Source organism: Chiloscyllium plagiosum, unplaced genomic scaffold (assembly GCF_037043375.1).
Source record: "Chiloscyllium plagiosum isolate Xiang-an unplaced genomic scaffold, Cpla_swu_hap1 HiC_scaffold_2, whole genome shotgun sequence".
NCBI lineage: Eukaryota > Metazoa > Chordata > Chondrichthyes > Orectolobiformes > Hemiscylliidae > Chiloscyllium > Chiloscyllium plagiosum.
In genome coordinates this window covers 90,643,572-90,670,109 of record NW_028270140.1, presented here as the reverse complement: position 1 = coordinate 90,670,109, position 26,538 = coordinate 90,643,572, and the positions used below count along the sequence as shown (strand labels likewise).

At 39.2% G+C, this 26,538-nt stretch overlaps 1 protein-coding gene across 4 annotated transcripts in view; it reads left to right on the top strand.

The window, feature by feature from the left end:
* The window catches only part of mcc (MCC regulator of WNT signaling pathway), a 196,356-nt gene that overhangs the window by 149,859 nt on the left and 19,959 nt on the right, over window positions 1–26,538 (top strand). For all 4 annotated transcript variants that reach the window (XM_043710810.2, XM_043710801.2, XM_087998632.1 and 1 more), the window contains 3 exons: window positions 6,801–7,035; window positions 11,509–11,715; window positions 13,002–13,093. In XM_043710810.2, the coding sequence (XP_043566745.1) occupies window positions 6,801–7,035; window positions 11,509–11,715; window positions 13,002–13,093 (534 nt within the window). The remainder of the gene's footprint in view (window positions 1–6,800; window positions 7,036–11,508; window positions 11,716–13,001; window positions 13,094–26,538) is intronic.

The window sequence follows — 26,538 nt, the reverse complement described above, 5'->3', positions numbered from 1 at the left end:
GCATCTCCACCCTACAGGCAGGGGTTTTACGTTTTTTTCCCATCTGCACAGATGTCACACCAGAATTGATTTTTTTTTCTGCCCCCCCCCCCCCTCCCCCCCCCCCCCGACAACCCTGGACTTGGTGGCATCTTGTACGATTGGTAATATTACCATCTCCGATCATGCTCCAGTGTACCTGTTGGTTAAGATTAAGGATGTTACAGTGGGTTTGAGGTAGTGGTGAATGCATCCCTTTATCCTCAAGGATAATAAGTTTATGGAGTATTTCTCTAGGGAATTTCGGGCATTCCTAGACATTAACACAGGCTCGGTGAGTAGCCCATCTGTCCTTTGGGAAACTGCCAAAGCCGATGTCAGGGGTTAATTATTTCCTACTCTGCCAGCAGGAAGCAGCAGAAGGGCAAGCAGCAACATCTCCTCGAAGCACGGTTGAAGGCAGCCAAGAAGGCTTACTTTGACATGCCCTCAGTCAAGCTACAGAGGATTACAGTGCTGCGGTCTGCATTGAATTCCGTGCTAACGCAGACAGCAAAGGAGGAGCTTGCTTTTACGAAGCAAAGGGTGTATGACCATGGTGACAGGCCAGGCAAATACTTAGCATATCTCACCTGGAAAAGAAGTGCCCTTCAAGCCATTATAGCAGTTAGGGAAGGATCTGGGAACCTAATATGCGACTCCAAAAAGATTAATGTGACGTTCTAGAGATTTTACTCTAAATTATACCAATCTGAGGGTTGAGGGGAGGGGAGGGCCAAAATGGAATCTTATTTTTAAGGATCTGGAGCTCTCCGAACAGAAGTCCTTTTTCAATGCCCCCTTATCAGAGCAAGAGGTGCAGGAAGCAATGAAGCAGCTTCAGAGTGAAAAGGCGCCCAGCGAATTCTGTAAGGAATTTGTGAACATCCTACCAGGCCCAATGCTCAATATGTTTAATGACTCATACAGCCATGATTGGTTCCTGCCATCTCTGAGAACAGCCAATATTTTGCTTATTCTTAAAACAGGGAAGGTGCCAGTGGGCCATGCTTCTACCAGGCCCATTTCACTCTTAAATGTGGAATCTAAAATCCTCTCTAAGACTCTTGCGTTAAGGGTGGAGACTGTATTCTCTTCTGTTGTTAAAGAGGGCCAGGCGGGCTTCATGAAGGGCCACAGATCCTCCAATAATGTTAGGAGGCTGCTTAATGTGATTCAAGTGTCTCAACGACAGTCTATATAGGGATTGGTGATTTCTGTAGATGCAGAGAAGGCATTTGACAGAGTTGAGTGACCATACCTTTTTTATACTCTGGAGGGGTTTGGCTTGGGTGAACTCTTAATAAGATGGGTAAAGGTTCTCTCGTGACCCTCTTGCTGCGGTCATCACCAATTGGGTAAAATTAATTTTAACATTTTTAGGGGCAGCCGGCAATTGCTTTTTACATTGATGATTGAACCATTGGCGGAGGCCATTCGTAGAGATCCTAATATTACCATCTCCAGAAGTGGGATCAAAATTACATAAGATTTCATTTACGCGGAAGATGTCCGAATTTTGTTTTTTGTCAAATCCAGCAGTTTTGGTGCCTCGCATGATACAGTGCATCTGCGCATTTGGCGTCTTTTTGCAAAATCAGAGGCTATGCCTATGGGTGGTCTTACGAAGGTGCAAGGTCTTGAGGGTGAATATTGATTCCCGTTTCAGTGATCATGGGGGTTTTTGTCTATTTGGGTATAGCAGACATGTTTGTGCCAATCACTTGAACTAGATCAAAGTTTGGAGAACTCCTCAACATCAGTGCAGTGCTGTCACCGGCATCTCTGTCTAGTTGTCTCCATGGACAGATTGGCACCCATCTTGGAAAGCCAGGTTCAACAGAGCACTCAGTAGTTGCTGGAGATGCGTGCAGACCTGTATGCATCGCTTTAGCCATTGACACTTACCCCTGTAGCCTTGCTGCTGAAGCTATGAGGGATCTCAACCTCTCTCTAAGCCTCCTTTCTTCTTGGAGGCGTTATGCCAGCAGCCATCCAGATGGAGTATCCAATAGTCTGCTTTTTGGACTTTCCAAAGATGTTTGGCCCTTCTGCCTCCACCCTATTTGTGATCCCTAACACAGTGGAAGTTTCAGCCAAGGAGGGTGAACCTGCATCTGGGCAGGACACACTCAACATGTCTAGCCATAAATGCCCCAGAATCCTCCCCAAAGTCTTCAAGGCTAACAGGCTCCACTACAGATAAGGCTCCCTCTAACAGAGCTGTGGACCCTGACATTACACATATGCATATTGGGAAGGCTAGAAAATAAATCCTCTGAGGTCATATCGTTGGGACTTCACAGGTATGTATGCTAATGTGTAAATACATGCCCACTTTAAATGATCATGTCTGATCAACTATCAGTTTAGCTTGTAGGATCAGGTTATGTAACTACTTTGTCAAAGCTAAACAGCCTCTTTGTACATCCCAAGGAGGATAGCAGTTACACTGGCTAGGCGCTGCTGCTGCTTTCCTGTTCTCCACCTCTCCATTCTGAGGGGATCTTCTGCTCTGCCTCTTTTAAATTCAGTTGTAGAACATGGGCATCACTGGCTGGGCCAGTATTTATTGTCCATTCCTAGTTGCTCTCGTGAACATAGAACATAGAAGAATACAGCGCAGTACAGGCCCTTTGGCCCTCGATGTTGCGCCAATCCAAGCCCACCTAACCTACACTAGCCCACTGTCCTCCATATGCCTATCCAATGCCCGCTTAAATGCCCATAATGAGGGAGTGTCCACCACTGCTACTGGCAGGGCATTCCATGAACTCACAACTCGCTGAGTAAAGAACCTACCCCTAACATCTGTCCTATACCTACCACCCCTTAATTTAAAGCTATGTCCCCTCGTGAAGGTGGTGGTGAGTTGCTATCTCAAAACTCTGCAACCCATGCGCTGTAAGTACAAGCAGTGCTGTTATGGAGGGAATTCCAGGATTTTAACCCAGTGAAGGAATGGCAGTATATAGCAGTGGTGGCATTCCCATGTATCTGTTGTCATTGTCCATCTAGATGTAGGTAGTCATGGTTTTGAAACGTGCTGTCCAAGGATCTTTGGCAAATTTCTGCTATCCATCTTGTAGAGAGTATACATTGGTGCCTCATTGGTGCTACTGACCATCAGTAGTTGAGTGACTGTTTTTGGAGGCTGTGTGGGAGCTGCTGTTGCTGTTGTTCCTAGACTTGATACCTTTGTATGTCTTAAACGCTTCTGTGTTTTCTTTGTGATTGTGACAGCGACGGTAGCACCTGTCATTGCCTTATCCCTTCTAGACAGGTGAATGAACCAATATAAGAAATATCAGAAACAGAGCAGCTTAACAGTGATGTAATTCCTGAACAGTCCTGCCAACAGAAGTGAGGTTTATCATAGACCATTTTACAATATTACATGGAAGTTTCCCAAATGGAGGATCATGCATTCCCTCTATATGGGCCCTTGACATGTTGTAAGTCATGGAAATGTATACAGCAGAAGCCGTATCTTGCAAAAACATTAGAATATTGTAACTATGGTAGGAATACCACCTCCTACCTGCCCTAAGCTTGTAAGGAAACATCACACTGTGATGTAAGAGGCCACATTTTCATGTACTTACAGTTCACTTTGCAAAGCAAGCAGCTCTTAAGCCAATCCCTCCATACGAGGGGTAATCCTAATGAACCTTCTGTGAACTGCCTGCCATAAAACAATATCATTCCTTAAATAAGAGGGGCAAAACTGCTCATGTATTCCAGGTGAGGTCTTGTCAGGACCTGGTGCAGTTGTACTAAGACTTCCCTAACACTCCACTCCATTGAAATATGGGCAGCATTCCATTAGGCTTCCTGATTAATGGCTGCACTTGTGTACTAGCTTTGTGTTTTGTGCACATGGGCCCCCAGGTCCCTCTGTGTTGCAGCTTTCTGCAGTTTTCTCCATTTAAATAATTCTGTTTTGTTCTGCCTTTCAAAATGCACAACTTCACATTTTCCTACATTTTATTCCATTTGCCAACTTTTTACCCATGTAATCTATCACTATCTCTTTATAAACTGTTGTATCATTCTCACAACCTGCGTTTCCACCTATTTTTGTGTGGTCTGTAAATTTGGCTGCAGAATATTTATTTCCTTCCTCCAAGTTATTCGTATATATTGTAACTAGTTGTGTTCGGAGTACTGATCTCTGTGAAACCCCACTGGTTACAGGTCACCAATCTGAAAAAGAACCCATTATCTTCACTCACTATTTTCTATCCATTAGCCACTTCTCCATCCATGCCAATATACTACTATCAATGCATAGGCCCTTATATTATGACTTAATCTTTTGCCAGCTTCAAAATGTTAAATGAATGATCTGTTAAGTCACCTTTCATTCTGGGATATGATTTGTCCAGTATCACTATCAGCTGGGATGATAACTCAATTCCCAATAGTTTAACCCAAGAAAGATGAATGTGACTTTTGATGACCAATTATTTAATCATGTGTTTTTTTGGGCTCGTGGTCAAGCCTGTACTTTCTTCACTGCCTCCTTCAATGAGCTCTCCCTCGGACATTAAGTCAGAAGTGGTGCTGGTTGCAAGTGATTGCAGTGTTCAACTCCATGCACAATTTCTTCCTGAATGACGTAGAGCATGAAACAAGACCTGGACAACAACCAGGTTTGGGCTTCACTCAATAAGCGTACTTGGTAATGGCCATCTCCAACTTGAATGAGTCTAACTTACTCCCCTTGACATTGATAATATTTTTGCTATCATCATTGATCAGAAACTCAACTGAACCATCCATCTGTTTGTCGCAGCTGATCAAAAGCTAGGTTTTCGGTGATGAATATCTCTTGAATCACCAATCAATTAGCAAAAGGTAGACGTGTGATGGAGTACTCTCAATTACTTGGAAGGGTGCAGCTGTAACAAGACTCAAGAAGTTTATTTTTTCCAAAATGAAGGAATTTTATCAACAACTTTAGTTTAAGTACCCACCCCCACATCCACTGACATTTGATGCTGGGACATCTACAAAATGTGCCACAGCAACTTTTTACATTCTTTGGCAGTATTTCTCAAACATGCAACCTCTACTACTTAGGAAAAGGGCAGTAAGCGCATTCTTTCACTGGTTCAAAACAATGGAACTCCCAACATGACAGTGCTGTGGGACCATTGTGACACACGTTACTACAGTTTACCTTCTCGAGATAACTGAGGAATGGGCACTAAATCCTGGTCTTGCCATTAGTGAAAATGATTTTTAAGAATAATTTTTCAGTGATTTGATTTTCTTTTATCCGTCTGCTTTCCTTAGTATTGTGGTTAATTTTGTTTGATTTTATTGTCCTAGCCAACTAATAATATACTGATAGATTGTTAAATTTTATCCGTAACACACCTTTTCTCATTTCAGCCCTGTTCTGTTCAAATCAAAGGAAACATAGATTTATGTTCCAATGATTAGCATTTCTACCAACTTCAAGAGGAGGAGAGACTGACAAATGAAGGCTACTTAAATGTACTTTGAGGATCAGACAGTGGATGAATATTGCTGACCTTGAACAGGCTGTGTTGTCATTTTACCATGGCATAATAGCATCATTCCTCCCTATGCATACTTACTACTTTACCTGTTAGTCATTTTTATGTAATTTATAGGTGTGTAATTGAATATGTGAATCACTCAGCCTTCAATCAGGAGCTTAAATTAAAAACTGTGGATAAGGCTGGCATTTTCATGTTAATATATTGCTTTGCAAATATAACGAGCTGACTTAAATATACACAACTAGCTCAATGTTTTGCTTAATTTTTGTCACAAATTCTTTTGTTCCTTGGCACAGTTTTTATGTTTATTTATTTGCTCTATAATGCAGCAATCTGGCAATAATTAAAGTTATATTTTAATTTTTCATAACAGAATCTGTGCAATTAATCCAGCAATAATAGCAAAATTCAGGAGAACCCAGATCAGCTGGAAAATGAGTTTTAAAGAATTAGTTCTTTGGTATCATTATCCACAGTTGTGACAACTTATTATTATGAATATAATTTCTAATCCTCTGACATATTGATTGCACATTAATTTTGTAGTCATGATCAAGGTGTTGCTGTGATCTGTCCACTACTTCTAGGAGTGTTTTGGGCTTTTTTTTAGATTAGATTACATTACAGTGTGGAAACAGGCCCTTTGGCCCAATAAGTCCACACCGACCCGCCGAAGCGTAACCCACCCATACCCCTTACCTAACACTACGGGCAATTTAGTATGGCCAATTCACCTGACCTTGCACATCTTTGGACTGTGGGAGGAAACCGGAGCACCCGGAGGAAACCCACGCAGACACGGGGAGAACGTGCAAACTCCACACAGTCAGTCGCCTGAGGCGGGAATTGAACCCGGTTCTCTGGTGCTGTGAGGCAGCAGTGCTAACCACTGTGCCACCGTGCCACCCACACTTTTTCTGTGTAACTGAGGAACAATAGCAGTGAACTACCATTGTATAGTATTCATGCATTCCTGTCTGTCCAAGGTTATATGGTAGATTGGGAATGAAATCTAGAAGAGCTGTTGAACACAGCTTGTAATGGAATTGAGGGCAATAAGCTTCAAGGGCTGTTCTAAGTTTTATGGTTTGTAGCACTTCGCATGTTTGGCAATTAAGTATACATAAATCTGTAATAATGTGTTTAACTTAATATTAGGAATTGTTAGAATTTGTAGTCCAAACTAATGTGTGAATTTATTTTTACTTAATACCCTAACAAAACATTTTCTGATTGTTGTTCTTTCAGCACTACAAGTTCAACTGCTAGTAGCTGTGATACAGAGTTTACAAAGGAAGATGAACAGAGGCTTAAGGATTATGTTCAGCAGCTTAAGAATGACAGAGCAGCTGTCAAGTTAACTATGCTAGAGCTAGAAAGTATTCATATTGATCCACTTAGTTATGATGTTAAACCTCGGGGAGATAGTCAACGACTTGATTTGGAGAATGCAGTTCTAATGCAGGAGCTCATGGCTATGAAGGTGAGTGAAGAATCTCTTACTTTTCATATTGCAACAGCTTATTTTATAAAATGTACTGAAATATTTACTGCATTTAAAAGCATTTGTCTAGACCTAACTCAATCAGCTAATATTATAAAGCAAGAACAGAAAATGCTGAATATAACATATTACTCCGTATGCTTCTCCAACAACTTTTGTTGTAACGTTTAAAGTTACAACCATGTCTGGAGGTCTGAGGGCAGTTTTTGTACTTGTATCGTAATTATTTCAATCTGTTTTTTTTCTCTAATACCTTTTTAAGTTTTTAAAATAGAAGAGCATTTTGCTGATTTTAGTGAGAGAAGTAGTTGCGGGGATACATTTTTGTCATGCAGAATAAATTGCAACATATATTTTTTAAAAATGCTCAGTGTAAGCATACTGGTAGGTTGATGTTTGCAAGTAGATTGTCTTAAATAGAAGCCAGATAATTTAAACAATCAGGCACGCTGCCTACAATCACAAGCAATTGATGGATTTAATAGCCTCTTTAAAAAGTTTATTGTAAATTGGAATAGATGAAATTATTCTAGGTATGATTGGATCATTCAGTTTGGAGGCTGAAAAGGCAACAGTAAAACAAAATGATTATAAAATCTGGAAGACAATATTGCATTTCTTCAAAATCCTTCAATGATGTGGAGGTGCTGGTGTTGGACTGGGTGGACCAAGATAAAAATCTCTCAACACCAGGCTATGGTCCAACAGGGTTATTTGGAAATCCAAGCTTTCAAGGCGCTGCTCCTTCATCAGCGCTTTGATAGCTTGTACTTCCAAATAAACCTGTTGGACTATAACCTAGTGTTGTGTGATTTTAACAAAATCCTTCAAAGCATTTTAAGTATGAACATGTAAGTTCTGAGCAGGAATAGTCCCCAAAACCTGTTGTACAATTCAATAAGTTGATTGATCTGATTGTGGACTCGATTCCACATTCCTACCTAGCCCAATAACCTTTTGATTTACTTGTTGTTCAAGAATCTGTCTACTTCTGCCTTTAAAAAAAATTCAATGACTCCATCTCTCCTATTCCCTGGGAAAGAGAATTCTGAAGACCTGTGACCCTCAAAGAAATTCTGCCCATCTTAAATGGAAGACAACTTATTTTGAAATGGTCCTCTAGTTCTAGTCTCTGCCACAAGGGGCAAACAGCCTTTCAGGATTCACCCTATTAACTCCTCTTAAGATCATAAATGTTTCATTAAGATCATGACCCATTCCCAGCCTGTCCAACTTATCCTTGTCAGATACCTCCCCTTCCCCCCATATCCGTTCAGCCTTCTCTGAACTGATGACTCATTTATGTCCTCTCGAAGATGAAGAGACGATAACTGAATGCAGTACTCTGGATGTCGTTTCATCAATGCCGTGTATAATTAGTAAAATATTTAAGTTTTATTTAGTTTTCATTGCGATACATACGAGTATTCCATTGGCTTGCATAATCACTTGCTGTACGTGAATGCTAAATTTGTGATTCCTGTGCACAAGCCCGCAGATTCCTCTACCTCAGTGTTCAACAGTATTTTAACTAATGTGCTGATTTTCTATTCTTCCTGCCAAAGTGGACAAGTTCGCATCTTCCAACATTATACTTCATCATTCACGCTTTTCCCCACTCACTTAACCTATCCATATTCTTCTGCAGACTCTTTATGTCCCCTTTACAACTTACTTTCCCATGTATCTTGTGTCATCAGCAAATTTAGCAACCACGGACTTGTTTCTTTGATCCAAATCATTAATGTAAATCATACGTAGTTGAAGCCTCAGCACTGATCCCTGTGGCACTCCTCTTGTCACATCCTTCCAACCTAAAAATTATCCATTTATGAATACCCTTTTTTCTGTTAGCCAACCAATCATTTATCCCTACTGTTATGTTACTGTCTACACCCAGAAAATTTATTTTGAGGAATTACCTTGATGTGGCACTTGTCAAGTATTTTAAGTAGAAGTAAGCACATTCACCAGTTCCCCTTTTTCCGCAAAAGCCTTATTTAAACATCATTTATCTTGCATAAAATGATGTTAATTGCCTAATTGCAATGAGATTTTGTTAGTGCCCTGCTATATCGTCTTTAATAAATGTCAGCATTTTCCCTATTGCAGAGGTTAAACAAACTGGCCTGTTCTTTTCTACTTGCTCCGCATTTTTCACAGATGAATAGCACTGTTTTTCAAACTGATGGGACATTTCCAGAATCTAGGGAATTTTGGAAGTTCAAAACTAATGCCATCTCCTATCCCATCAGTCACTTCTTTTAAAACCCTAAAATGTTGTCCAACAGATCTGGAGTCTGAAATAAAACAACGAACCATGGATGCTGAAGATCTGAAACAAAAACAAATTCAGAAGAAAGTTCACTAGACTCGAAACATTGACTTTGCTTTCTCTCCACAGATGCTGCAAGACCTGCTGAGCTGCTTTAGCAATTTCTGTTTTTCTTTCAGATCTGGGACTTGTCAGCTTTTAACTCTAACTTTTTTTTAATTAAAACTTTTTCCTGTTGAATATAATTATGTTCCTCCCTCTATTTCACTTCTTGATTGAGTTATTTCTGAGATGTTGTTTGTATTCTTCACATTGAAGACGCGTTGATTAGATTAGATTACTTAGTGTGGGAACAGGCCTTTCGGCCCAACAAGTCCACACCGACCCTCTGAAGAGCAACCCACCCAGACCCATACCCCTACATTTACCCCTTCAGCTAACACTATGGGCAATTTAGCATGGCCAATTCACCTAACCTGCACATTTTTGGACTGTGGGAGGAAACCGGAGCACCCAGAGGAAACCCACGCAGACACTGGGAGAACGTGCAAACTCCACACAGACGGTTGCCTGAGATGGGAATTGAACCCGGGTCTTTGGCACTGTGAGGCAGCAGTGCTAACATGTAAAATGTGTTCAGTTTATCTGCCATTTCCTTATTTTTTAATATCATTAATTCCCTAGACACACAATTCAGCTGACAAGGTTCATTTTTTTTTAAAATAATAATTAACACTTACTTTTTTTAAATTTCTAGCTTTCTCTAGTAGAATCACAGAATCCCTACAGTGTGGAAACAGGCCATTCAGCCCAACAAGTTCACACCGACCCTCCGAAGAGTCATCTGGCCAGACCCATTCCCCTACATTTACCCCTAACTGCACATCCCTGAATGCTATGGGCAATTTAGCATGGCCAATTCACCTAACTTAGACATCTTTGGATGTGCATTTCCCTCCTTTTGTCATACTTTGTTCTTTTTATTTTGTCCAGTCTTCTAACTTGTCCCTCATTGTGGAATAGCATGGTTTCTCTTTTAGTTTGATATTATCTTTAACTTCCTTAGCTGAGGATATCATTGCAGTCTGTCTTTTGATTTCACTGGACTGTACCTTTTCTGGGTGTCTTAAATATCACACCTCTACTGACTTATCCTGTAGCCTAATTTTCCAATTCACTGCAGCCAGCCCTGTCTTCGTGCCCTTATAATTGTTCTTAGTGGTAAGTATTTTGAGATGCAGTGACAAATAAGAGTGCAAACTTTGGCATCCAACATTTAAACTGCAAAATCCATAAGCATCAATTCACTTTTAGAAAGTATGGCAGTTTTTGGTGATGACCCTTTAAGATGGTTGAAATAGGAATGTTGGCCAGGACGCATGTAGAATTGCTATTTCTTGTGTACTCTAGCGGGTCAGGTCGAAATATTGCAGTGGAAGGAAGGCAACCAAGTAGCAAATGGGAAACCAAAAAGAGTTGATCAAGTTTTTGTACAGAATAGAGATGCAAGGCAAAATTGTCAGGAATTTGGTCTCGCTTGTGTAATGGAAGAAATTCTAAGAAACAGTATTTTTAATTCTAAGAACACTTCCATTCGCGAAGACTTTGAATTTTAGTGTGCCTAACTGTTAAGTAAAAAGAAACCAATCTATTTTAACCTTTGCTTCAGTTGAAGTATCAATTTTACTCCAGTTTCCATTTTGTGTCACCGTTTTGCTCCCTTGCCACGTACTGGATTTGCTGGTAAACAATTTTAGTTCCTTTTTTGCACTTTGCTTGACCCTTCCTCTTACTACTTTTGAGCAAAGTCATGATAAAGCTGCTAGTCTAATTAAATAAAACAAAGCGCTGGTTGCGCTCAGCAGGTCTAGCAGTACTTGGGATGAAGAAACGCAATTATTTTGAGTCAAGTATGACACTGCAGTATTCCTGCACAAATCTCATAGACAAAACTATCCCATTAAGATACCATGGATCAGTGGCTTCGGTCACCATCTTTTTGCATGGGAAGCTGAGGTACTAATGAGGTAAAAGGTTCCTTTTCCAGAATCTGTACATATTCTGCTCCAGATAAATTTGATAACTTGGTTTATACCCATTGTTTGGATATTCTTGACATATTTGACACAAGTCAATACATGGTTATATAATCTGGAATATATTTGTTTTACCTGAAGGAGGAAATGGCAGAACTTAAAGCTCAGCTGTATTTGATGGAGAAAGAGAAGAAAGCACTTGAACTGAAGCTGAGCACTCGAGAAGCCCAGGAACAAGCTTACTTAGTACATATTGAACACTTGAAATCGGAAGTAGAAGAACAAAAGGAACAACGCATACAATCTCTCAGCTCAACCAGCAGTGGAGGAAAGGATAAACAAGTTAAAGTAAATATCACCATTGGTTTAGTTGATAAATGCTGTACAAGAATCCTAATAATGCAACATTGTTGTCTGGACATTATTCTTTCAGTCGATAAATCTTAAAGAAGACCTGAATAATTCTCATAACATTGAGTTAACATGCAAAGTGGAGGTATGCACTCTACTGTGTTGGTAGAATATGACTCATGAGAATCTGTGTTGGAGTGTTGTTTATGTATCATATTATTAATGGCCAAGATGATGGGACAGAAAGCTAAGTATCTTAAGTTTAAAAATGAGGCAAAGAAATGTCATATAAGCAGTAATGAAAGTATGACATTGCAAAGGTATATTAATGGATTAAATGAGTATCAAAACTTTTATCCTTAAATTTCAAACCAGGCGCATGTTTACATGATGAAAGCTAGCAACGTTAGAGTTCTGAAGAGACTTGAGTGTCCAAATACATAGATCATTAAAATATAATGGTATAACATGGTTTAATGATCTGCCATTCCATTGCCCATTCTATACTACTTTCCTTAAAATTCATGTGTTGATATAAGCTTTAAGATCTCATTTTGCTGAATGTTCATTTTTGTCTGATTATGCCTATGTGAAGAGCATCAGGATATATTTTTGTGTTACTTACATAGTATAAATGCAAGTTTCTGATAACTTAGAAAAAGAGCACCAAAAAGTAGCAAAGGCAGGCAAGATTAAGAATTACCAACATTTAGTTCTTCTGAGTAGTAATCAATGACTTTAGGAGCAGTCCTAGATCAGCACATATGTACTTGGGGTAAAAATGTTCCTTATTAAAGAGGGGGAAGCTATTATAGATTTAGTAAAAGTACATTATCGTAGCATGTTTCTATCAGTGTCAAAGTAATGAATATTAACTCTGAGGAATGAACATTTTATTTCAGTCAGCATCAAACATTGTTGTCAGGTCTAAACAATGCACTTTATTTCCACTAGTAACTTCAGTTAAAAGTGTAACTCCTAATTCCAGTACTAGCTCATCAAAAAGGTGTTTTACAGCACAACACTAGTAAATATGATGCAGTGAGAAATTATTTGAAAGCAAGTGAAATATTTTAATTTTTAAGCACCTGATGAGTGTGCTGAACAGCAAGGGGATTCTCTTCATTCTTCTATTAACTTTTCACATATGAAAGCTGTAAACTTTATTGGTTTCTTTGTAACAGCCTGAAATGAACATATTCACATTTAACCTAACAATTTTATTATTTGTATCCAAAGATATTGTTAGTTCTGATTGTCCTTGTTTTATTTTAATCCATTAGGAATGCAGTGATGGGGTAACTCATTCTCTCACTGAACTCCAAACTCTCAATGACAATGAACTTGCAGTTGAGCTAACTAATGCATTAAAACGGTGAGTGGAGTTTCATGGAATGAATATATAATTTTAGAAAAACTCAATCATGTGCTTTTTTCAATAGCAAGGACTTGCATTACAATTTAATTTTGTTCTTTGCTATAAATTAGTTCTGTCCCCTTAGATTGAATTTGATGACCCATTATTTTTCGGGAAAATAAGGAGTGTGCACAAGCAATTTCACATGTTGTTTAAGAAAATTGGTAGTAATTAGCTGTTAAGAATACATCTTATCGAACAAGTTGAATTGCAAGAAATTAACAAAGCAATAAGGATGAGCGAGTACAAAAAAATATATTTTAGAATAGTGTGTTCTACTTCTGGCCATGAAGATGAAATTGCTACAGCATTTTGATCCTTCATGAGTTGATTTCCTTCCACAAAATCCTTGTAGAATTCTGTAACACTTGCTTGAAAGCACATGGAAGCTCCATTCAAATTACCTTGTATGGAGCAACTGAAAAAGTATACATGGAATTGTGCAACTACATGGAACTTCATCAAGGCACACCGTATAGGTGTCCAAGCCTGTACCCCCTGAATTAATTGCGCTCAACTACGATGTATTTGACTTTTTTCTTCTACCAATGCATTTGGGGCAAACACTATTACTGTTCTCAATTTTGAGCAATAAAACCTATTCTTCACCCACTTTTTAAAATGTGTAATTGCTCTCCCTAATATGAATATAGATAACTCTGCTTATTATTAAAGGCAGAAATTAGGTTAATTAAATAACTTGCACAGTAACACATTTGATGAAGGGATATTGGAAAACAAGGTCCAGTATGTACTTGAATGTACTTAAATTTGACTTCCAGGTACAATTACACATTATTAATTCTCTTAAGAGAACAATTCATGCAAATTTTATAAATTGCCTGTGCTGGCTGAAATATCTTCAGGTTTGGTTATACTCCATAATCTCTGGGTCCACATTATGAGTTGGAGGATATAGCAGAATACAAAACAATAAAATCATTTATTATCAATATTCTACCAGGCCAGCATAAGTTCTTTATGGTTACCTGCACCTATAATATTGGAGTTTACAGATACAGGCTTGATCATGGTTTCAGTTTCTCCACATTTCTGCATTTCTCAATGAGGTCTATTTTGTTGCAGTTGGTAGCTAAATTTAAATTCCTAAAACAGCTTTTAATTGACCCAAAATGATCAGATGCCAGTCAGAAATCAGTAATTTTTAAAATACTTTTAACATTTAAATTCCATATGCACACCCTGCAAATATTGAATTGCTGTTTAGCTAAATAACCAACATGCAATATTATAATTTCTGTTCACTTAAGTCTATTTTAGATATTGTTTTGTAGAACTGACGTGACTCAATAAACATCATGCCACTGGCATGGAATTCATACTATTTGTTATTCTAAATGCATTTGGGCCTTGCATATAAATTTGCTGAACTGGTCAGAAATTCTAAAGAATTTCAATTCCGCAAGCATGCATGACTTTGAGCCACATTAGACCTTGTTCTAAGATCAGGAGCAAGTCATAGAGATGTACAACATTTTTTTTGTTTTGAAACTCGCAGGAAACAATACTAAAGTATATGCACAGGCGTTCAAGGAAAGGGAATGTATAGACATTTTTCAATATCTGCTGACTTAAGATTACCAATAGGACTAGAACTGAATGATTTGAAATGCATTCCGCTGCATAACCTGGGAAGTTGATGACCCTTGCTGGCTAATTAAAATTTGCATGATTGTTCTGCCACTTGGCTAAAAAAACCTGAATATTGTAATGTCTTAAAATGTAATTTAAATATATAATATCGTAATTTTAAAAAAGTATCGACACAGAATTTTATGTTCAAAATATTTTTGGTGGTAGTTTGAGAACAGTGTTTGATTTTGGAAAATACCAGGAAAAACTCAACTTCATAAATCACCATGCTCAACACAAACCACCTGAACTAAATAACTTGTTTTGATGGTAAAGTAACAACGTCTTCAGTTTAACTGTTTTTGCTCACATTTAACAAAAGTTGAAAGTGGTGTGTGCTAAAGGAGGAGGGTCAGTATTCAGTCAATCTTTGTTATTTCTGGTTGATTTATTTTGATAAATGTGTAGTTTCGATGTTTACACAGAACACAAAAGTAAGGGCTTGTTAAATACTTCAGGAAGACAAGGACTGTAGGTGTAGGTGGCAGGACAAATTTGATATGGAAAACTGAGGTAAGGTAAGAAATAAATAACAATGTGCAAATATACATCACCTTTTAATATTGAAAATATTCCAAGAGATTATCAAAAATAGATAACAAACCAAATGAGTGAAATATTAGAAGGTGTAACTTAAGAAATTGTCAAATTGGGAGTTTTAGTTGAGAAGGCAGCAAAGACATTCAGTGGTTGGGGGAAGAATTCCAGACCTGGAGCACTGGGCAAATGAAGGCATGAGAAAAACTGAAAGTGATGCATTGGAGAACAGAGTCCAAGGTTCGGAGACTGGCATTTGGGTCCATGGTGGTTGAGAGATTGGAGGACATTACTTCTATATTTAAGACATTAAAGTAAAATCAAAATTGCTTGAGTAAAGTTAAATCGGAACCAGTATAAATCAGCAACAAAAGTGGGGGCCGGCAGGATTTAGTATGGGATGAGATTCGAACAGTGCAGCCTCAAATGAGCTGAAGTTGATGGGTAATAGATGAAAAGTCTATTTGGAGAGTTGTGAAATATTTTGAGTCTGGAGTGAATGGTATGACAGATATCCGGTGAATAATGAAATCTGAATGTAGAAGGTTGAGAGTGGAATTTGAAAGGCAAATGAGAGAAGGAGTGGCTGTGTGGGGAAAGGAATCTCAAGGTCTTCTATAGGGATGCAAATAACAAGGGTCCTAAAGGAGGAGTAGGGCCAATTATGGACTAAAAAGAGATTAATATATAGAGGCAAGAGGCATAGTTGAGATACTAAATTAACACTCTGCATCTGACTTTACCAGGGGAGAAGATACAATTCAGGTCACACACAACACAAGAAAAGATTATTTCTCAAAATATAATATGTGCCTAATTACTAAATGTTGCAAGCCTGGAAATTCTGTTTTTCTTCTCTTAAAAATGGTGAAGTTGAAGGTTTCGCGATGAATTCATAATCTGACTTCAGGGTTTTCCAGCCAAAAATGTGATCATCCTCTTGGAGTAAAACTTATAATCTGCAAAGAGAATACTCTGTCTCAGCCTAGATGGCGTGTTTGGGCAAGATTTCTCCTCCTCTAGTGTTGACTGACTAACCCTGGTGTGTCCTTAAATATTTTATTAATTAATATGACAAATCAGTTCTGTTATGTGACAATAGTATCAATGTTTTTCCCTTTCCACATAATGAATTGTTAATTAAGCAGTTTTCTCACATCATGGTGTGGTTTGCACTTATTGTGATGACATGGTTCCTTCACACTCCTGTTTGTTAGATTTCAAGTTTGCAGACATCAAGTCTGAGCAACTACTGTACTTTGAGTTTCTGTTAGTACTGTATTCAGGCAACTGTAACTATAAATCCCATAAATTATCTTGTTGCATCCTGATTTTATTTCAGTGGGAGGCCTTGCACAAAGACAATTACATTTTATTTATTTTCTGAAGAAGTGAATATTCTTTTACAGGACTTGGGTATCAATGGCAAAGCCAGCATTTATTGCCGAGCCCTAATAGCCCTTGGGTAGGTGGTGGTGAGCTTCTGCAATTCATGTGATGTAGGTACATCCACAATGTTGTTAAAATGGGAGTTTGCCTCAGCACAGTGAAATAATGGCATTAAATGTCCAAGTCGGTATGATGTGTGGTTTGGAAGCGAGCTTGCATGTGGTGGTGCTCCCAAGCATTTGCTGCCCTTGACTTTCCTCAGTGGTTGCGGTGACAGGTTTGGAAGGTGTATCTTGTGGGTGATGCACACTGCTGCTGCTGTATGAAGGAGGTGGAGGAAGTGGATGTTGGAAAACTAGACGGGATGTCGTGGATTGTGCAGAACTTCCTTTATCTTGTTGGAGTTGCACTTATCCAGATAAGTAAAGTCTATTCTGTAATACTCTGGACTTGTGCCTTATGTGAATAGGCTTCGGAGGTTTTGGAGGTGAGGCATAAATCATAGCCTCTGACCTGTTCTTGATGCCATAGTATTTATGTTTTCATTCATTCATTGATACAATGTGGGCTTTACCAGTTGGGCCAGCATTTATTACTCATCCCTGGTTGCCCTTGAGACTGGTACAGTTCAGTCTCTGGTCAGTGGTGTCCCCAGGATGTTGATAGTGGGGGAATTCAGCAATGGTTATGTATTTGAATATCAAGGGCAGATGGTTAGATTTTTTTTGTCTGAAACTTGTGGTGTAAATTTTAATTTTCAAATGTTAGCCATGCTTGGATCTTGTCCAGGACTTAATGGATATGACCATAGACCACATCAGTACCTGGAGAGTAACTAACTAGTGCTGAAAATATACAGTCGTCACTCAGCATTCCACTTCTGACCTTATGATGAGGAGTAGGTTATAAATGAAGCAACTAAAAATGCTTGGACCCAGGATATCACCTGCACAATGCCTGTGATGATGATCTTGGACTGAACTGATTGACCCCAACCGCCACAACCATCATCTTTTGTATTGGGTGTGACTGCAATTATTGTTGAGTTTTCCCCAAATCCTATTGACTCCAACTTTGCTAAGGATATTTGGTGGCACTTGGTTAAATGCTGCCTTGATATTGAGAACAGTCTCCCTCACTTTGAGTTCAGGAGCTGTTCAGCCCTTCTGGAATCAAAACTGTTCTGATATGACTTGGCTGTACAGAAACTACAAAAGAAGTTAGTTGACCCTTCAGTCCATTTTGTCACAGTGAGCTGTGAATTCCTTACTGCTTTCTAACATTGAAATGCCCATCTTCCAAGCTTTATGGGCATATAACACAGGAACATAAGACTTAGGAGCAGGAATACATGAGTTATTCCATCATTTAATAAGATCATGGCTGTGATGTACTTGTGATGTCACTCCATTTTCCTGTCTGCACCTGTGACTGTCTTGTCAGTCAAAATTCTATGCATCTTTGCATTGAATAAATGTAAAGACGCAACCTCAGCTACTTTCTGAGGAAGAGAATTCGACACTCTAAAGACTCTCTGTGAAATAAAAATGGCCCAAGGGAACAACTACTACTTAATTTATATCCCCTAGTTTTCGTCTCTCCCATATAGGGTGAATATCCAGACAGTGTTGCCATATCAGGTCCACTCAAGATCTTGTAGGTTTCAGTACACTCACGTTTTGTTCTTTTGACCTTCAATGGCATAGTTGTGACCTGTTGAACTGATCATCCCAAGAATGAGTTGAATGAACTGTCTCTGACTGCTCCTCAAACAATTGTATCGTCTTGCCAAATAAGGACAGCATGTAGTCTTAGCAACATTCTATATAGCTTCAGCAAAACATCGCTTCTATTCCATTCCGTTTGCAATAAGTGGCAGGAGTATGGTGTGCATCTCTGGAATCCACATTTTCTGAGATGTTATTTGCACTGGAGATGGTGCAAAGGAGATTTACCAGGATGTTGCCTGGGCTAGCAAGTTTCAGTTATGAAGAGAGATTGGATAGACTTGGGTTCTTTTCCTTGGAGCAGAGGAGACAGAAGGTTGGGGCTGGGAAGCATGATTGTGATGGAATGACAATTTCTTTACTCACTCACCTAACCTATATATATAAAACCCTCTACAAATGTTCCACTTTTTCACAATTTACTGTCTTGCCTCTCCTGATGCCATAAGCAAATTTATATGCATTTCTGATTTGGAGATGCCGGTGTTGGACTGGGTGTACAAAGTTAAGAATCTCACAACACCAGGTTATAGTCCAATGATGAAGGAGCGTCGCTCCGAAAGCTAGTGTGCTTTCAATTAAACCTGTTGGACTATAACCTGGTGTTGTGAGATTTTTAACTTTATATGCATTTGCTACCCTTATTCAAATCAAAAAATATATTTCTCTAGATTGTAAATAATTGTTGTGGAATTAACATTGATCCCTGTGGCACCTCATTGGTGGCAGCCTGCCAACCTGAAGATAATGCAATTGTCCATACTCTCTGCTTTCTGTTCACTAGCCATTCCTGCTAAAATGCTTTCACCTGCGCAATTTTTTTAAATCATGTGCAGTGTCTTATTAAATGTCCTTTTGAAATCCAAGTATCCCATATATTACATGTCATAACCAGTAGAGGGTAGATGGGGATATTACAGTTTATATGGTGTACATAGATTCTCAAAGGACATTTGATAGTGTTGTACAACTGACCTGTGAGTAAAGTTAGAGATCATGAAAGGGTGAGTAATAACATGGGTAGAAAATTGTTACCTGCCATTCACAGTGGTTGTGTTCAGTTGCTTTTTGGATTGTAATAGTTGTTTATGATAGGGTACCCCAAAGGACAGTATTTAAAACCACTCCTTCATTTGTATACAGTCATTTCTTCTATAATGCGATGGTCACGTTCTTGTGCGACCTGTGCTACATCAAAATCGCACAATTAAAACAGCACTTACTGTTGGCGATATTGCATTTAGTCCATGCATGTTTTAAATGTTCACTCTTTAGAAACAGCGTGCCCTATTTGTAAATTGCATTACAGCCAATTTGCATTGATGAAACGTTTGTTATAGCAGAACGACCTGTATATTAATGATCTCAACTTGAGTGTAGTGACTCAATTTCAAGCTTTGTGGTAATGCAAAACTTGGAACTATTTTGACCAATAGGAAGGTAGTGTTAACTTCAAAAGGGCACAGGCTGGTGTAATGATCTGGTGAGTGACAGAAAAAATAATACACAAAAAGCATGAACAGGTTTGATTCTGGTGGTTAAGTATTGTGTGGACATTCCTTCAAACCTAAGTGGTCTAGTATAGATGAAGATAGCTTCCTTTCTAGTCTAACTAGAAGAGCCCTGTTCAGCAAACAATATAAATTGAATTGCATTACTACAACTATTTTCAGATTAAGTGAATGTGACCATCGTTAAATAGAGACTGTTAGGCGTGAATTTGATTCAGGTCTGTGCCCTACCAACTCCTCCTTTTACTTTTCACAAGTCCCTGTATCATTGCTCTCAATCAAATATTAACTCTTTGATACCCATGGTTTGGAGGAGCCGGTGTTGGACTGGGATGGACAAAGTTAAAAATCACACAACACCATGTTATAGTCCAACAGAGTTATATCCCCCAAGTGTCTCTTTCCCTCATACTGTTGTTGTTATTCACATTAATCACTAATTAATTTTACCCCTCCCCATCTTTGATTTTACAAATTTACAAATTCAAATTTCACTAATCAGGTTTCACTAATCTCTTTTGTATAGATTTGGAAGAAGAATAATCTGTTGGCTAGAGGTTGATTGGCTTGAACTGACTTTCTGATGTTATGAGACCTGTAATTCTCTCTTGAACCAGCGGGTCTTCATTCTTATCTTTTTCATGGAGGACTTGTGTGATTTATTTCTATTGCTAATAGATATCAGTGTGGTCCCTTGCTATAGCTGGCAGCTTTTTTTACTTTGCATTATCTTGAAATTTTGCACATTGTCTTTTATTGATATCTTCCATGAAGTTATATGCATCACACCTTCAATTTGTCAGTGAAATTTGGTTCTCATTTTGTTTGTACATCTGTGTTGAAGAGGTAGATCAAAAACTTAACTGCTTTGGGCTTTTTCTTACTTATCAGCGATTGAATTATTGATGAAACTAACTTGTTCACTTTCTCATTTGTGTTACTTGGACAGTCATGCGACATCCTTTATTGTTGTGGATTCTTCTTTGGAAGAGGAAAATGTACCCTATCAAGTGGTGTAGGCAGAAGTTTGTTCTTGTTGGCTCGCTTATCATTTCAAACTTGTTGCAACTGGGAATCTGACTTTTTTAAGAATTTTGATAGCAGTGGAAAAAATTTCAGTCAAACCACTTAGGCACAGTTTTCCATCTTTTTTATGGCATGAAACAGATTTTTTTGTTCCAAAGTAATTAAATTCAGGAAATTCTGTTTTTTGTTTAAACTCTGGGAATCAGCTTTTGGAGCCCAACACTGTTATCGACTGGCTTAGCATTTTGTTATTTAACCTCTTCCACCTTTTGAATAAGATTGAGGTCAATACATATGCTTCTATTGGTAGTGAAAATCTTTGGTTCATTGGAGCACGTTTTTAACATTAAATGCCCTTGAGCCATGTAATTGCGTTCTGTTGGCTTTAAGCAGTGTTTTGTCAACAAAAGCTCACTATCTGATGATGTGGCGACACTTCCTCCTCCTGACTTAAAATTTGAGAGCTGCTCATTAACATAAATGTATGCTTGATTTGGGAAAACTTTGGGATTATCTACAGGTGGAGACTGTTCACCTTCATTTATCATTTGCTGGGGGTAGTTCTTTGGTTTTATGCTTTTGTGGCTGTGTTCTGCTTTTACAAATTTTCTTATAATGAAAGCATACAATTTTAAAAGCTTTTTGCCGTGCATGGGTAAGGGTTTTCTTTGCTCCACAGTTTTAGCAAGTGCATCAATGTTTAATGTCTGTCCTACCCGGTGTGTTGTATTATCTGCTGTGTGTTTTGTGGCTTTGTACCTTAAGAAGTGAATCACTTCTGTAGATCTCCTGTGTCTTGTCTTATCTTTTCATAGGATTGATCTGTTTTGTTTCCAGACCTCCTGATTCACTCATTATCTGGTTTTCTGTCTGGTCAGTTCTCCTTTGGATTGTAATAAATCCAAAGATTCATCCCATAATCCTTACAACAATTCAGTCACAAATGAATTCTGACTTTGAGTCACATCCACGAGCCTGTAGAAACCATTGATCATGTGGTACAGTTGAGACTGGTACAGTTGAGAACAGAAACGAGTCAAACAGTCAGGGCAAGCAGGGACAAGGTAGGACTAATAAATTAAACAGCATTTATTTCAATGCAAGGGGCCTAACAGAGAAGGCAGATGAACTCAGGGCATGGTTAGGAACATGGGACTGGGATATCATAGCAATTACAGAAACATGGCTCAGGGATGGGCAGGACTGGCAGCTTAATTTTCCAGGATACAAATACTACAGGAAGGATAGTAAAGGAAGGCAAGAGAGGAGGGGGAGTGGCGTTTTGATCAGGGATAGCATTACAGCTGTACTTCGGGAGGATATTCCTGGAAAAACATCCAGGGAAGTTATTTGGGTGGAACTGAGAAATAAGAAAGGGATGATCACCTTATTAGGATTACATTATAGACCCCCTGATCGTCAGAGTGAAATTGAGAAACAAACTTGTAAGGAGATCTCAGCTATCTGTAAGAATAATGGTGGCTATGGTAGGGGATTTTAACTTTCCAAACATAGACTGGGACTGCCATAATGTTAAAGGTTTAGATGGAGAGGAATTTGTTAAGTGTGTAAAAGACAATTTTCTGATTCCGTATGTGAATGTACCTACGAGAGAAGGTGCAAAACCTAACCTACTCATGGGAAATAAGGCAGGGCAGGTGACTGAGGACTTCAGTGGGGGAGCACTTTGGGGCCAGCGACCATAATTCTATTAGATTTAAAATAATGATAGAAGAGGATAGACCCGATCTAAAAGTTGAAGTTTTAAATTGGAGAAAGGCCAATTTTGACGGTATTAGGCAAGAACTTTCAAAAGCTGATTGGGGTGGATGTTAGTGGGTAAAGGGACGGCTGGAAAATGGGAAGCCTTCATAAATGAGATAACAAGAATCCAGAGACAATATATTCCCGGAAGGGTGAAAGGAAAGGCTGGTGGGTATAGGGAGTGTTGGATGACTAAAGAAATCGAGATTTGGTTAAGAAAAAGAAGGAAGCATATGTAAGGTATAGACAGGATAGATCGAGTGAATCCTTAGAAGAGTATAAAGGCAGTAGGAGTATACTTAAGAGGGAAATCAGGAGGGCAGAAAGGGGACATGAAATAGCTTGGGCAAATAGAATTTAGGAGAATCCAAAGGTTTTTACAAATACATTAAGGACAAAAGGGTAACAAGGGAGATAATAGGGCCCCTCCAAGATCAGCAAGGTGGCCTTTGTGTGGAGCTGCAGAAAATGGGGGAGATACTAAATGAGTATTTTGCATCAGTATTTACTGTGGAAAAGGATATAGAAGATATAGACTGTAGGGAAATAGATGGTGACATCTTGCAAAATGTCCAGATTACAGAGGAGGAAGTGCTGGATGTCTTGAAATGGGTAAAGGTGGATAAATCCCCACGACCTGATCAAGTGTACTCTAGAACTCTGTGGGAAGCTAAATAAGTGATTGCTGGGCCTCTTGCTGAGATATTTGTATCATCGATAGTCACAGGTGAGGTGCCAGAAGACTGGAGGTTGGCAAACGTGGTGCCACTGTTTAAGATGGGTGGTAAGGACAAGCCAGGGAACTATAGACCAGTGAGCCTGACATTGGTGGTGGGCAAGTTGTTGGAGAGAATCCTGAGGAACAGGTTGTACATGTATTTGGAAAGGCAAGGACTAATTAGGGATAGTCAGCATGGCTTTGTGCGTGGGAAATCATGTCTCACAAACTTGATTGAGTTTTTTGAAGAAGTAACAAAGAGGATTGATGAGGGCAGAGAAGTAGATGTGATCTATATGGACTTCAGTAAAGGCGTTCGACAAGGTTCCCCATGGGAGACTGGTAAGCAAGGTTAGATCTCATGGAATACAGGGAGAACTAGCCATTTGGATACAGAACTGGCTCAAAGGTAGAAGACAGAGGGTGGTGGTGGAGGGTTTTTTTTCCAGACTGGAGGCCTGTGACCAGTGGAGTGCCACAAGGATCAGTGCTGGGTCCTTTACTTTTTGTCATTTACATAAATGATTTGGATGCAAGCATAAGAGGTACAGTTAGTAAGTTTGCAGATGACACCAAAATTGGAGTTGTAGTGGACAGCGAAGAGGGTTACCTCCCATTACAAAGGATCTTGACCAGACGGGCCAATGGACTGAGAAGTGGCAGATGAAGTTTAATTCAGGAAAATGTGAGGTGCTTCATTTTGGGAAAGCAAATCAGCGCAGGACTTATACACTTAATGGTAAGGTCCTAGGGAGTGTTGCTGAACGAAGAGACCTTGGAGAGTGCAGGTTCATAGCTCCTTGAAAGTGGAGTCGCAGGTAGATATGTTAGTGAAGAAGGCGTTTGGTATGCTTTCCTTTATTGGTCAGAGTATTGAGTACAGGAGTTGGGAGGTCATGTTGTGGCTATACAGGACACTGGTTAGGCCACTGTTGGAATATTGCGTAGAGTTCTGGCCTCCTTCCTATTGGAAAGAAGTTGTAAAACTTGAAAGGGTTCAGAAAAGATTTACAAGGATGTTGCCTGGGTTGGAGGATTTGAGCTACAGGGAGAGGCTGAACAGGCTGGGGCTGTTTTCCCTGTAGCGTCAGAGGCTGAGGGGTGACCTTATGGAGGTTTACAAAACTATGAGGGGCCTGGATAGGGTAAATCAGCAAAGTCTCTTCCCTGGGGTCAGGGAGTCCAGTACTAGAGGGCATAAGTTTAGGGTGAGGGGGGGAAAGATATAAAAGAGACCTAAGGGGCAACTTTTTCCACACAGATGGTGGTACAGGTATGGAATGAGCTGCCCGAGGAAGTGGTGGAGGCTAGTACAATTGCAACATTTTAAGAGGCATTTGGATGGGTATATGAATAGGAAGTTTGGAGCAATATGGGCCAGGTGCTGGCAAGTGGGACTAGATTGGGTTGGGATATCTGGTCGGCATGGATGGGTTGGAACGAAGGGTCTGTTTCCATGCTGTATATTTCTATGACTCTGTCTTCCTTTGAATTTATTCTTAGATGGTGCAATCTTTTTTGTTAAATCTTACCCTTTAAAGAATTTTCTTAGTTCTCAGGTTGAAATAATTGTCAAAGGCTTTCAGACCACTTTGAATTTGTTTGATATTTCAGTTACTTTTGTTTTGGAGAATAAAAATATCATCTATTTTGCACCCGGTTCTGATATAGCAAGAAGTCAACCATCTCAATCTTAAAAATATTCAAATGCTGACCCAGCTAGCAGTGTCCACATCCCACAAGTGAATAAATAAATTAAAATAACCCAACTGTGCATTCTCCTGCAAGCTTGCGTTTTCAGAAAATCACGCAATAGCTGCACCATTTAAACTAATGGGGCTAGAATTGAATTTACCCAATACAAGTAATAAAAGTTCACATTCTATAACTAACAGTCTAAATTCTTCAATCGTGTTAAAGCCAATTAGTGTTAAAGGAACACATTTTATAGCAGAACTGACTGTGCTCCCACCTGTTTACAGAAATAGATTTAATTATTCAGGTTCTGTCTTGCTAACCAGTTTAGAAGCTGTCCATCAGCTCCTGGAATGTGTGTATTTTCTGTGATAGCCCTCTCAAACTTCCTTCTTTTGTAGACCTACCATGCGATATCTGCACATTATGGCAGTGATGCTGGATTAGATCTATACATTATTTTTAAAATTACTAGCCTTTCTGTCTGAATTACTGCATAGTTTAAGATTTCCCCTTTTGTACAAGGCATTTTTGCCTTCAACTTGCAATCTTTGATGTCTAGTCGCCTTTGGTTCAACCTCAGCTCAAAACCACTCCCCCAGACCTCCACCTCACAGTACAGCCTGTATCTCTGCCTGGGAGTTGCAAGTTTGTTCTGATTGTGTACATCTTCTGTCAGGTCTGAAATGCTTTGTTATTCTTTGAAATATTATTCTATCTGGAGTGCTTGTGGGGTTTGCCATCCTCAGTAATCAATAGCATCTGTCTTCAAGTTTTTTGGGTCACCAGAACAATTTTGTTCTGTTTTCTTTTTAAGGTCTGAAGTCTAATTTCTCTTTGTTGACACCACTTAGAAACACTGCTAGCTACTGTCACTCTAGGTTGTGGCAGGAGCCCACTGTTGTCACCACGGTGCTGCTTATCACCTTGTGAGAATTTCTTCAAGTCTGAAGTTGTCCAGTGTAGATGAGGATAGCCACTTTTCTGGTGTAACTACAAGAGTTGACTAATTAATATGAAACTTATTGTGTTCCTGCAGCTATTTATAAATTGCATGAGCATCACCTACATTACTACAGAGATTATTAGAGCACATTAGTCTCAGGTCTGTCTCCTGACAGCTGCTTCTTTACTCAGACCAAGCTTCTGTAACATCATCACAATGCGCTTAGTGCATTCAATTACATGCGAACCCTTTCAGAACCATGTCCAGCACAAGGCAATATAACGTGAGTTTGTATGTACTTAAATCATTGAAGGTGGCAGGACGGGTTGAGATTTTGTGGTTAGGGCTGGGTGATTGATTTATCTGACACAGATGCTGTTTGGTCATTAAATCCATGCTGATGTTTCTCAGCTATGCAGTTAGTTCCACTGCTCTAC